Source organism: Eulemur rufifrons, chromosome 1 (genome assembly GCF_041146395.1).
Source record: "Eulemur rufifrons isolate Redbay chromosome 1, OSU_ERuf_1, whole genome shotgun sequence".
Lineage (NCBI taxonomy): Eukaryota > Metazoa > Chordata > Mammalia > Primates > Lemuridae > Eulemur > Eulemur rufifrons.
Genome location: NC_090983.1, coordinates 18,026,730 through 18,039,748, shown reverse-complemented (window position 1 = coordinate 18,039,748; position 13,019 = coordinate 18,026,730). Strand labels below are relative to the sequence as shown.

At 54.7% G+C, this 13,019-nt stretch overlaps 1 protein-coding gene across 1 annotated transcript; it reads left to right on the top strand.

Annotated features, from left to right (window-relative positions):
- The first annotated feature begins 6,468 nt into the window (after window positions 1-6,468).
- Window positions 6,469-7,548, top strand: LOC138382715 (C-X-C chemokine receptor type 2-like). The gene has a single exon (XM_069467270.1). The coding sequence runs from the start codon at window positions 6,469-6,471 to the stop codon at window positions 7,546-7,548; it is 1,080 nt and encodes a 359-aa protein (XP_069323371.1).
- Window positions 7,549-13,019: the final 5,471 nt, after the last annotated feature.

Genomic DNA, 13,019 nt, shown 5'->3' with positions numbered 1-13,019 from the left:
ACTCCAGTGTTGTTCTGCACAGACTCTGTGGCTGCCTGGAGCTGCTGTTGCACGTGTGACCAGTTCCTCCCGTCCCCAACCCTGTCCCTAGGCCTGGACCCTGGGTTCCACCTGGGCATCAGCTCTTTGGGCACCCAGCAGGGGGTGGTGCATGTGTGGGGATGGGAGCTGGGACGAGACCTTCTACTGCAGCGTAGCCATGGCTATAGATCAGATAGAAGCGGGGCAGGGCAGATGAAGTCAACTACCATAGGGACTTTTAAGTCTTTCTTTCAAGGAAGTATTTAAAACACTGATGAAATAAATTGAAGAAGACACTCTAAGATGGAAAGATATTTCAAGTTCATGGATTGGAGAATTAACATTGTTAAAATGACAATACTACCCAAACCAAATTATAGATTCAATGCAATCCTTGTCAAAATACCAATGATACTCTTCTCAATAATAGAATAAAAATACTAAAGCATATCTAAAACCACAAAAGGCCCCCAAATACCCAAAGCAATCATAGATAAAATGAACAAAGCTGAAGGCCTCACACTACCTGACTTCAAAATTTGCTATAAAACAATAGTAACCAAATCAGCCTATGGTACTGGCATAAAAACAGACACATAAGGCCGGGCGTGGTGGCTCACGTCTGTAATCCTAGCACTTTGGGAGGCCGAGGTGGGCGGATTGTTTGAGCTCAGGAGTTCGAGACCAGCCTGAGCAAGAGCGAGACCCCATCTCTACTAAAAATAGAAAGAAATTATATGGACAGCTAAAAATATATATAGAAAAAATTAGCCGGGCATGGTGGTGCATGCCTGTAGTCCCAGCTACTCGGGAGTCTGAGACAGGAGGATTGCTTGAGCTCAGGAGTTTGAGGTTGCTGTGAGCTAGGCTGACGCCACGGCACTCACTCTAGCCTGGGCAACAGAGTGAGACTATGTCTCAAAAAAAACAACAACAGACACATAGACCAACAGAACAGAATAGAGAACCCAGATATGAATCTATGCATTTACAGCTAACTCGCTATCGACACAGTGCCAAGAACATGCAATGGGTAAAGACGGTCTCATCAATAAATGGTGCTGGGAAGACTATGTAGCTGTATGCAAAGGAATGAAACTAGACCCCTATCTCTCGCCATGTACAAAAAGCAAATCAAAATGGATTAAAAGCTTCAATCTACGACCTGAAACTATAAAACGTGAAGGGAACATGGGGAAATGCTGCAGAACATTGTTCTGGGCAAACGGAGAGAGTGGATCCAGGGTAGCAGGGGCTGGATAGGTAGAGAGGAGGGGACGATGAAGAGAAGTTGATTAATGGGTACAAATATAGAGTCTGAAGAAGGAATAAGACCTAGTTTTATATAGACCGGTGAGTGACTATACTTTATAATCATCTATTGTATATTTCAAAATAGCTACAAGAGAAGAATACAAATAGTTCTCACATAAAAGAAAGACAAATATTTAAGTTGATGGACATCATAAATACACTGATTCCATCTTTACAAATTATCTGCATGTATTAAGTTATCACAAGTACTCCAAAACTATGTACACCTATTATGTCTCATTTGTTTTAAATCCCAGCATGTTGTTTTTGATACTAACAAAATCATTCGAAACCTAACATAGGAAGGGAAAAGACAAGAATGGCCAACACAATATTGAAAAGGAGTAAAGTCAGAAGACTGACACTACTTCACTTTAAGGCAAACTATTAAAGCTACAATAATCAAAACAGTGTGATATTTGTGAAAGAACAGAAGCGAAGAACAAAGAAACTGAAAATTTCTCACATTTGGAAATTCATTATGAAGAAATGACAACTAAATGCAACATGAGATCCTGGATTGGATTCTGGAACAGAAAAGAAACGTTACTAGAAAACTGGTGAAATCTGAATAAAGTCTACAGTCACATGAATAGTATAGTAGCAGTGTTAACTAACTAAGTTTGACAAACTTACCATGATGATGCAAGGTGTTAACTGCAGGGAAAGCTGGTGGAAGGCTATGTGGAAACTGTACTATTTGTACTATCATTGACTCTCTTCTGTAAACCCAAAATTATTTTAAAATAAAAAGTTTAAAAAGAAAAATAAGAGGGGAGATTCCTGGCCTCCAGTCACAAAAGGAGTTGGAAAGAGCCGAAACAAGAGTGTTCTACAAAAGTTTGAGTTGCTATATTATTATTAATATTATGTCACCATCATCTCACCAAACATCCTTCCCCACCCTGCGGCCCTTTGGCCATTTCTCTGCAGCCCTGACTCTCCCAGGGGGTCCTGGCCCTCTTGGGGTCCTGCCTCCTCTACCCTCTTCCCCTCTTCCACGCCCCTGTCCCCAAAGCCCTCTGGCCCAGTGGCTGAAGGAGGGGCAGTCCGCACTTCCTGGCAAGCTCCTGCCCAAGTGCCTGTGCCCTGCCTAAGCCTGGCCAGAGCTGCTAGGAGCACAGCCAGCACAGCGCTGCAGGGGTTAAAGGAGGCTCAGGGGTCAACAGCTGGCTGACTCAGGAAGCAGACAGTGCAGGGCTGGACCACACCCTGGGCCAGCTGGGGAGGCAGCCTGGGTAGCAGAGCCCACAGCTCAGTTGCTCCCAGAAGTGGCCCTGGGACTTCCTGCCTGGATAGGAGGCTCACTCACCCACTTCCTGTGAACAACCAGCTTCTTGCCAGCCACAGCTTTTGCCTGCAACACTGGCCACCGTCCCTTCCAGGGAGTGCCTTGGCCCTGACACCCACCCTGCTCAGTGGCTCCTCTGCAGGCAAGGTGAGTGTGTGTGTGTGTGTGTGTGTGTGTGTGTTTGTATGTTTAGGGGGATGGAGCCGGCAGGGCTGCTGGGCTGTTGGCACTGATGCAGTGGAGACCACCTATTAGGGTGTAAATTCGGGGCAAGTGAGGTCAGCCTGCCTGGTGCCTTGTTCCTGGGCTGGGCAAACCCCTCAGGGGTCGCCCTGTCAGTCCCCCGTCTTCAGATGTTCCTGTGGTGCTGGCAGGGATGTCTGGGGTGCAGCTGTCCCTGTGCTGAGAGACCCACAAGTCAGAAGGAGTTGGTTTGCTGGGGAAGGTGCTGGTGTCAGTGGCTGCTTGGGACTGAGGCCAGCTGGGGAGTGGGGACACGGGGACTAAGGGAGGGGGAAGTTTGAGGAGTCTTCTGTGCCACCTGCCTGCCCATGGCAGGGGCCTGAGTATTGTTTCCTCTTCGTTTCTTTCCCTGCCACCACTGGCACTGCTGGTGGTGCCCCAAGGGCACCGTTCTCCTCGTTGAGGCTCTCTTTGCTCCCACAGGGCTGAACAGGCTGCAGGGGGCTGGCAGGAATGGAAGGGCTGAGGTTCAGAGCACTCTCCCCCACTCCACTGCTCAACATGGACACAGCCTGGCATGAGGGCCCCTCTGACTTCCCCAAACGCCAGCTCTTGCTCCTTCCACCACCCTCTGTAGTCTCCTCTGCTCCTCTGAGTCTACTGGCATCCTGCCACTCCTTGCCAGTCTGGGTATCCCTGCAGGGTCACCTCAGTGTCTGTCCCCGCATTCCAGATCCAGGCAAGACTGCCCACCCAGATGTCTTAGGCTGGCCACTGTGCTACAAGAGGAAACTGGGAGGGGTGGCTGAGGGGGTGACCCAGGAAGCCTGCTGTGCTCCCAGGCTGGACTTCCTGCAGGGGACTGGGTGGGGTTGGGGACAGGATGGGTGCTGGGCAGGGTGGGTCCGACTCAGGAGGGCAGGAAGGCAGGTGGCTGTGGGTGGGCATAGAAAGGAGAACTGCATACTAGGGTTCCAGCATCCTTGGGGACAGGGGCTTCTCTTGCGGAAGCCCCAGCTGTTCCTCACTGTGGCAGAGCAGAGGCAAGTGGAGGACTGTGAGGGGAGCACTCTCTCTTCCCCTGAGAAACTGCCTGTGGAGGTGGGGACCACTGTGGCTCACACATGGCCTCAAATCCCACCTGCCAGCTGACAGCTTCTCCTATCTCCTCCACCCCAGCTCTCGCCCAGGACCTCAGAGCTCGCTGCAGAGGGGGCACCTGCCTGACACCTCTGGCCCAGGGGCTGGGAGGGAGGGGGAAGGTTCTGGATTGGGATGGAGAGTTGGGTGGGAGAGCCCTTAATGAGACCAGTGCTGGGGACCCAGCTTGGGGTTGGCCTGGCCTCTGCAGACTGAGGGCAGGGAGCCAGAGAGGAGTGGGCTGGGGCCAGGCTGGGGGTCTCAGCTAGTCCAATGGGGCTGCCAGAGCTGGTAGCCAGCGCCTGCATCTGGAGCTGAGAGTTCGGGGTGATGGAGACACCATCCTGGGACCCTCTGCTCCCAACCCCCTGGCCCTGAGCCCTCCTGGCTCTCCTTGCCCATCCCCCTCCCATGCTTCTGCTACTTCACTTCCCTCAGAGCCCAGCGCAGAACTTCCCACGGGGTGGACACGTCAGAAAGGGTAAACCCAGAGAAGCTGGTGGCTGGGTGGAATGGGGCTAGGGTGGGGTACATCGGCGTTCAGGGGAGACATTACTGACTTGTGACCATCCTCTGGTCTCTGATGGGCTGTGCCAAAGCATTGGAGTTTGAGACCCCTTGACATCCTGTTTCTACCAAGGAATAGGCAAGAAGTACTGGGAGCAGAATGGACTTTCATTGGGTTTAAGGAAGGGGACATAGAGGTGAAAGTTCAGCTCAGGTTAAGACAGAGCTTCCTAAGGCCCTTGGCAGGTCAACAGCAGCATGGGATGCCTTGTAAGGTAATGAGATTACTGTGCTGAACATGTGGGACATGTGGACTCCACCCCCTCCCCACAAGTTGGGGAACTGAGAGTCTGCCACTCTGCCCGGCACTGTGGCCCCCTCACACCCAACCCACAGCAGCCCAGCAGATCTGCCCCCAGCTGCTTCCCGCAAAGGTCCTGAGGTTGCTCCCAATCCCCTTGGCCCACTGTGCAGCTTGCCCTGCTGGCTAACCCCGCGGGGGGGCCGCAGCGGACCTGCCAATGCTCCCGTGCACATGTGTGTACAGGTTTTACATGGACACACATTTTCCATTCTCTTGGGTATAACCTAGGTTGGCAAATGCAGGGTCACGTGGTAACTCTATGGAGACCTTGCTGAGTGACCGTTAAACTGGTTCCCAAAGCAGCTGCACCACTTGACATTCCCACCAGCAACGTACGAGGGTTCCGTTTTCTCCACATCCTCACCAACACTGTTCTGTCCATGCTGTCGTTAGTATGCACAGCCTGGTGGGTGTGACGTTGTTCTGGGGACTGGTTACTTCCTGTCTCTGCTCTGACACTGGGGTCCACTTTGGCAGGTTATAGTCTGGGGAATGGCCATAGGAAGTTGCACCTTGCTCTAAGAAATGTCAGCATGGTGATCTATTTTTGGCACAAAAGGGAGCTAATTCAGGAGCTCGTTTACTTTAGTTAATCTTTGAGGCACTGGAATGACATTTCCTAGTGGTTCAGCATGTGCCGAACAGAATCTCTGCTGTCCCTGTAGCAACAGCAGAGCCTGTGGACGTAGACTAAGTTTGAGGGGACAGGGGGATCAGGGTGGATGAAGGCAGGCACATGCAGGACAGGAGGGTCCCCAGCACGACTGGAAAGCCACCAGACAAGGGTACTGTGTGCCCTGTCTTCTCTGCTTCCCGCCACCCCTCCCCTTGTTTGGGGAGCAGACTGGCTGTCTCTGCTCACCCCGCATGGCAGAATGTGGCTGCCCACAGCTGCCCAAATAATCTGTTATGTTCCCACCCATTTGAAGAATCAGTCAACCTCTTGCTTATCATGTTTAATACAGTTTTTCTCAGGACATAAATATACTCTGATCAGGCCTCCTTCTTCCCAAAAGAGAAACACTGGACCTTGTTAACTGCCTAAAGACACTTCCAGCTCGAGCCTTCAGAAACCTCATGCTGCTATCACTCAAACCAGTTTCCAGAACACTTCCTTTAAAGTAATTTTCAGAAAATGGCACAAAGAGATCCATCCCTCAGCATTGAGGTCAAACCTTGAGCTTTCCCTGGGGTACAAGTCAATTGGATTGCGTGCTTGGTCCCCAGAGTAAGAACTGAATGGCAGCACCTGGTGCCGAGCATTAAATGCAGCCTCCTCAGCCAAAGATGCTCACAACTGAGCGACGCAGCAGGACCCTGTGTTCTGTAGGGATTCTCCAAAGGTAACTTTAAAGTCTTGTGTGATGACCATGTCACACAAAATGCTGTGAACCTCTGTCTGATATTGAAGACAACTATAGTATTGTCATAAAGTTTACCTTTTATCACTAAACTTGCCTCATAACATTAGTGTCCCTACCACTTACACATCTGAAGTGAAAGTTACTTCCAGGTAATATACAAACCAATGAAAGTTGTCCTATCCTATCCCGGTTTCTTGGGTGGACGGGCAAGATCCTGGGCAGGATTTACTGTGCAATCACTCTCATCTCTCTTCTCTAGGCCAGGATTCAAATTTGCCTCAACAATGGAAGATGTTAACTGGGAGGACTTCAACTTTGAAGATTTATTCGATGGAGATTTTAGTAACTACAGTTACAGCACTGACCTGCCCTCTATTCTACCAGATTCTGCCCCGTGCCAGCCAGAATTTCTAGAAATCAGCAAGTATGCCGTGGTCGTCATCTATGCCCTGGTGTTCCTGCTGAGCCTGCTGGGAAACTCCTTGGTGATGTTGGTCATCTTGTACAGCCACAAGAGCCGCTCCATCACTGACGTCTACCTGCTGAACCTGGCCATGGCCGACCTGCTCTTCGCCCTGACCTTGCCCATCTGGGCCGCCTCCAAGGTGAATGGCTGGATTTTTGGCACAGCCCTGTGCAAGCTGGTGTCACTCCTGAAGGAAGTCAACTTCTACAGTGGAATTCTCCTGCTGGCCTGCATCAGCGTGGACCGCTACATGGCCATTGTCCACACTGCACGTCCTCCCACTGACAAGCCCCACTTGGTCAAGTTTATATGTCTGGGCATGTGGGCCCTGTCCCTGTGCCTGTCTCTCCCCATCCTAATTTTCCGTAGGGCCATCTACCCGCCCTCCGCCAGTGCAGTCTGCTATGAGGACATAGGCAACAGTACAGCCATGTGGCGGATGGTGCTGCGGATCCTGCCCCACACCTTCGGCTTTGTCCTGCCCCTGCTGGTCATGCTGTTCTGCTATGGGCTCACCCTGCGCACGCTGCTTAAGGCCCACGTGGGGCAGAAGCACCAGGCCATGCAGGTCATCTTTGCTGTGGTCCTCATCTTCCTACTCTGCTGGCTGCCCTACCACCTGGTCCTGCTCGCAGACACCCTCATGAGGACCCATGTGATTGCAGACACCTGTAAACGCCGGAATGCCATTGACCAGGCCCTGGAAGCCACCGAGATTCTGGGCTTCCTCCACAGCTGCCTCAACCCTGTCATCTACGCCTTCATTGGCCAAAAGTTTCGCCATGGACTCCTCAAGATCCTGGCCACCCGTGGCCTGATCAGCAAGGAGCTCTTGCCCAGGGACAGCAGGTCTTCCTTCGCTGGCTCTGCTTCAGCGAACACGTCCACTACCCTCTGAGACTCCTGCCTCAGTGCAGCCCCTCGGGTTCCTCCCTTCCCCTCAGTGTCCCGTTCCAAGCCCCACGTCCACTGCTGTTCATGGTGTGAGTGTCCCATTGTGAGCCCCCATTGTGGCTGCAGGAAGGGGCGGAGGCCACGTCCTTACCAGGCCCCCACTGCATGGTTTAGAGAACCTGCCCTGGTGCCCACCCCCTGCCATCATCACTAGGCCAGCACTAGAGCTCTGTCCATCCTGCCACTGGCCACGGCACTCTGCTCTGTAAGAAGTGCTCGGCAAAACCCCAGTGAGACGCCCCGTCACACTCACTAGGATGGCTCTTGTCACACACACACAAAACCCCATGAAATAGTAAGTGCTGATGAGGATGGAGAGAAACTGGAATCCTTGTGCGTCTCTGGCAGAACTGTAAATGGTGCAGTCACGGTGGAGACCCTGTGACGGCTGTCGTCAAAACAGTAAACAGAGAATCACCACGGGATCCAGCAATTCCGCTTCTAGGAACATCCCCACAGGAATGGAAAGCAGGGACTCAGATATGTGGACACCCATGTCCACAGCAGCATTATTCACAAGAGCCAAAAGGTGGAGCCCCCCAAATGTTCATCAGTGAGTGACTGGCCAGACAAAATGTGGTGTGAACCTGCAGTGAAGTGACGTTCAGCCGTGCAGACGGGTGAAGTGTTGACGCACGTTACAGCGTGGATGCACCTTGACAACATGATGCTCAGTGACACGAGCTAGACATAAATGGACAAAGAATGTACCATGCTGCTTCCGTGAGGAACCTAGAATAGTCAGATTCACAGAGACAGAAAGCGCAATGGTGGTTCCCTGGGGCTGGGCGCAGGGCAGAGAGGGGTGTCATTGTTTAAAGGTTCAGAGTTTATGCTTTGGGTGAGGAGAAAGTTCTGAAGATGGACAGTTCTGACAGTTTGTATAGCAATGTGAAATTAATTAATGCCACTAATCTACACACTTAAAAATCATTAAAATGGTAAATTTGTAATGAATATTCTACTTCTATTAAGAAAAAAAGCCATGGCCTCCAAAGGCACTTTAACCCCTGACCAATACTGGAAACACATACCTATAATTTTTTTGTTTAATGAATTCATTAAGTGTCTTTTCTGGTATAAACCACTTTTAGTTGGGTGTTTATTTTACTCCTAAACACTTCCAACCAGAAGCATCCAAACTGCTACAGAGAGGTGGGGCAAGGGTGAGCAGAGGGCCCAGGTGAGGGGCTTTGCAGGAAGTGGCCCCTCTGCTGTGTGTTGTGTCCATGGAGAAGGATTGGAACTGAGATGGGGACCAGCCTGCCCACCCCCATCCGCAGCCCACGCCTCCTGCTGTGGACCAGGTGTCATGCAAAGACACGTGTTGTGGGATCCTTCTGGACTTCTCAGGTCTCCAGGGCAAACAGTCACCAGGAGTGTCAAGGGAGGGACTGGGATCTGAAGCTGGCAGGACAGGCAGCCAGGAAGAAAACACGGACGTGAAGTGAGGAACAGTGAGAACAATCTGGAACCTACAGGACAGACTGACACCTGCTGTGGTGCAGGTTCAATATGTGGACCATATTCACCAGGTGAACCCACCCGGAGGGGCTGCGGCCCGGCCCCTGGCAACGCCAGCAAGAGGAGCCGGCAGATGAGCCACAGCAGGCTGGGTGCCTGGTGCCTGCGCTGCCCCGCCAGCCTCCAGCAGACCCCGGCGCTGCTCCTCTTCCTCCCGCCAGATCCACATGAACCGTCCTTCTGGCCCACGCAGACCTGGAAATGTGACACTTAAGATTAATAGGAGGAGGACAGGTTGTGTAACAGGGAACAAGCAAATGAAAGACAGACAAACCTAGTAACAGAGACAGACAGGAAGACATGGGGGAGGAGCGTGGCGGGGCAGGGGGCAGGGCCTCTCCTGGGGCCACTGAGGGCCAGCGAGGGAGGGGCTGGCAAAGGAGAGGCCGGTGGAGCCCTGTGACCAGGGTCAAGGCCCTGCTCGCCTCAGCGCCCAGACTTGTGCCCAGCACAGGGCCTGGCACAGAAGGGGCTCAGGACAGGGAAGGCTTCCCCGCCTCGCCCAGGGCCTACGCTCGGCTCAGCCTCCATCAGGGTCATACCTGGGACACCAGCCACTGGGAGGGCTCAGGCCACGACTGCACCCTACCGAGCCCGGCCTCACCATGGTCGGTGTCTGGGGTGACAACTGGGGCTAGAGCTTGTGCAGGAGGGAGCGTGCAGTTTGCAGTGTCCAGCCTGTGCCTGGCACTGTGCACCATCCGCACAATATGCCATCACCCGTGCCCTGCAGGGACACCCAGTGGAGTGGGGAAGAGGGCTCCTGGGCACACACAGCACACTTGTGCACGTGCATGTATACACACACACACACACACACACACGCCTGGCTTCAATGACTACCCGTCAGCTGGGAGCTGGGATGTGGCCAGAGGGTGCATTTGAGTCACCTCATCTCCGTGTGCTCAGGTGGAGACATGTGGGACAGCAGCTAATCCACAACACAGCTCCAAATCTAGGAGGCTGCTGCCTTCCAGCTCCCAACAGGGAGGCCAGGAGGTGGGCTGGGATTATGCAGAGCAGGGAGTGGAGTCCTCCATATCCTGGTGACCCCGAAGTCCTCCCCCTCCTCTCCCCGGGGGAAATCCAGCCCCCATACCTACACCACACCTGATGCTTCCCCACACACACCCCATCCAGGGAAACACCTGCCTCCCTGCTCCAGCCCACGCCCACCCCGGCTCAGCTTCCCACTTGCAAGGCTCCAAGACTCACCCAGAACAGAGGGTACAGGGGTGAGGGTCCTGCTGTCCCCACCATCCCAGGTCAGTCCTGGCTCTGGTGGGGCCCTCCTGGCTCAGAGGGGCCCCTCCCCCTGGCCCAGAGTGCTTCCTGGTGAAAGAACAGCCACAGCTGCCCCATGCTGCAGCTCTGGGGAAGTTTAGCCCTTTACCTGCCTGCCCCAGCACTCCATGACTTCCCTGTCTCAGGTGGCTCTTAACCTCACCTGGGCTATTTCCCTTTCTAAGGGTCAGTTCCCATATCACCCTCCTCCCAAGCACCCAGGGACCTAGGTGAGACATCAGCCTAACTGTCTGCCCTCCACTTGGTCCTGTTCCTGGTCCGCCCCCTCCCTGGGGCAGCCAGCCTTGCTGTCCATGTCCCGATCACTTACCTGAGGGGCACTTGCCTGTCTTGGCTCTTCACCTGTCTCAGGTGGGCTGGACTCTGGGAGCCACCCTCTGACCACTGGGGCATCCTCCCATGCCCAATCCCGCAATGCCCTATCTGAACCAGCAGCCTCCTCCTGTCCATGCCAACTAAACTCCCGAACTCCCAGCCTTGGGCCCACCCAGGGGCCAGGGACTCCCAGGGAGCTGGGGACCACAGCAGGAACCAGGTGCCGTCACCTCGCAGTACACCAAGCTCAAGGTGCAGCCCATCTGGCCTGGTTCCCTGTGGGCAGGTGGCAGGGAGGCGGGAGCCCTAGGAGGCAGCTGTCCTCCAGCCCTGGGGACTATTCTTCCCAGGACCCCTGTGACGTCTGGAGGAGGTGGTGACACCCCAGCCCGGCTCTGCTCGGAGTAATGTTCTCTGCTCCTGCCATCAGGAGCAAGGCAGTGAGGGGCCTAGAGAGGGGCAGTGACATGAGCCTCGTCGAAGCGGGAGATGAGGGAGACAGGAGGGTGCAGGGCACAGGCAGAGGGAGGAGGGGACCCGGGACTGGACTGGGAGGTTGAATTGGGAGGGGCGTAGGAGACCAAGGGCACCACAGAAGGGGCGGAGAGCAGATAAGGGGAGAGAAAAAGGGAGACTCAGAGAGGAGGAAACAGAGACAAGGGGGACAGATAAGAGAGGAATCCTCTGATCCCAGGAGACAGGCAGGGGGCGGGGCAAGGGCACACAGGCGTGGATAGGGCTGTGCTGGTGTTTATATGTGGTCGCTGGGATTTCTGAAAACAACAGTCCTCCCAGGTCCCTGCCCCTTACCTCTCTGTCCCCAGAACTAGCGCCAGGGGCAGCCCTGCCTGAAGAAACCAGGACCAGGGGGAAAGACCCCCGCCTGAAGGAGGCAGACACAGCCGGAGTGCGAGGACCCCAGCCCCCCACCCCGGGCAACACTGCTGGCCCCTTGCAGGACACAGCGTCTCACGGCTGCTTTCACTTCCATCCTTGTGGGAATGGGAACCAGGACAGGGACGTTGGCACTGCTGACCAGCTCTCATGGGGACAGGACTGAGGTGAAGCGGGAGGCAGGTGCTGGGAACCTCATCCTCCGCTGCCCACCTGCACCACAGTCCAGACAAGTGACACAAGAGACAAGCCCTGCAGGACCAGGTGGGCAGCACCGCAGCCTCCTTCTGCCACCTGCTGGCCACGAGGAAGAAGCACAGCGCAAGGGATGGAAAGCCAAAGGAAACTTGAGCAGCATCAACTGTAGCTGCCACCAGGGGTGAGTCCCTGTTCCACCAAGTGACCTGACCCCAGGTCCCCGTGAGGAGATCTGTCCCGCATCTCACCATTCTCCCCAGTGCCCTGGATCCTGCCTCTGCCACCTCTGGACAGCAGCCTCTGCTCCTCCCCCTCTGAGCCAAGTTCCCCTGCAGGGGCTGGGCTGGGCCTGAGTCACTTCCCAGACAGCAAACCCTGGGAAATGCTCTGCAGGCCACAGTCGCCAGGGACAGGCTCAGACTGCACAGCCCTGCTCTCCGTGCCCCAGCCAGCCAGGCCCTCCCAGGTGGGTAGCAGGGAGAGCCCTGGGTCCTAGGGGCAGCTGGGAAAGGGGAGTGACCCCAGGAGCCAGGGGACATGAGCCCCGGATGGGGGTGAGGGAGAGGAGAAGGTACATCCAGCTGGTCATGGCTTCCATCGAAGATCTGGGCTGGAAGGGGCTGCAGAGTTGGTGAGTCCAATCCCTTGGTCTACAGATGGGGAAACTGAGGCCCAAGGGAGGAGAGTGACCTGCCCAAGGCCACACAGGGAGTGAGTAGTGAGGCCAGGATGGAGACCCAGGTCTCTGGACTACCGACCCTGTCCTCCCTAACCCCACCCACTCACCATCCCTCATTTACCCTCGTGTCCTTCTGTCCTCCTCTCTGTGGTGTCCCCTGCTGCAGTGCAGCCACCTATACCTGCAAACAGCAGCAACCACAGGCTGGGGGGCAGGTCCCCTGGGTTTCCCACCCCATGCCTGGTCTGGACTCCAGCATCTCAGAATAAGCCCAGAGCCCTCAGGCCCACGAGGTCCCTGTCTGGGTCCTGGACCCGCTAGGAGCAGACCAGGCTGAGCGTCCCCTGGGGGACGGTGGCAGGATGAGCAGCAGGTGCCCTCTCCCCCCTCACAGCCAGCGTCTGGCTCAGAGCCAGCCCTGGGGCCCTCCTGTGCTTCCACTTCCCTCTCCTCAAAGAACACGCATTTTCCACTCAGCTGGGGCCAAGGAAAGGATGAGT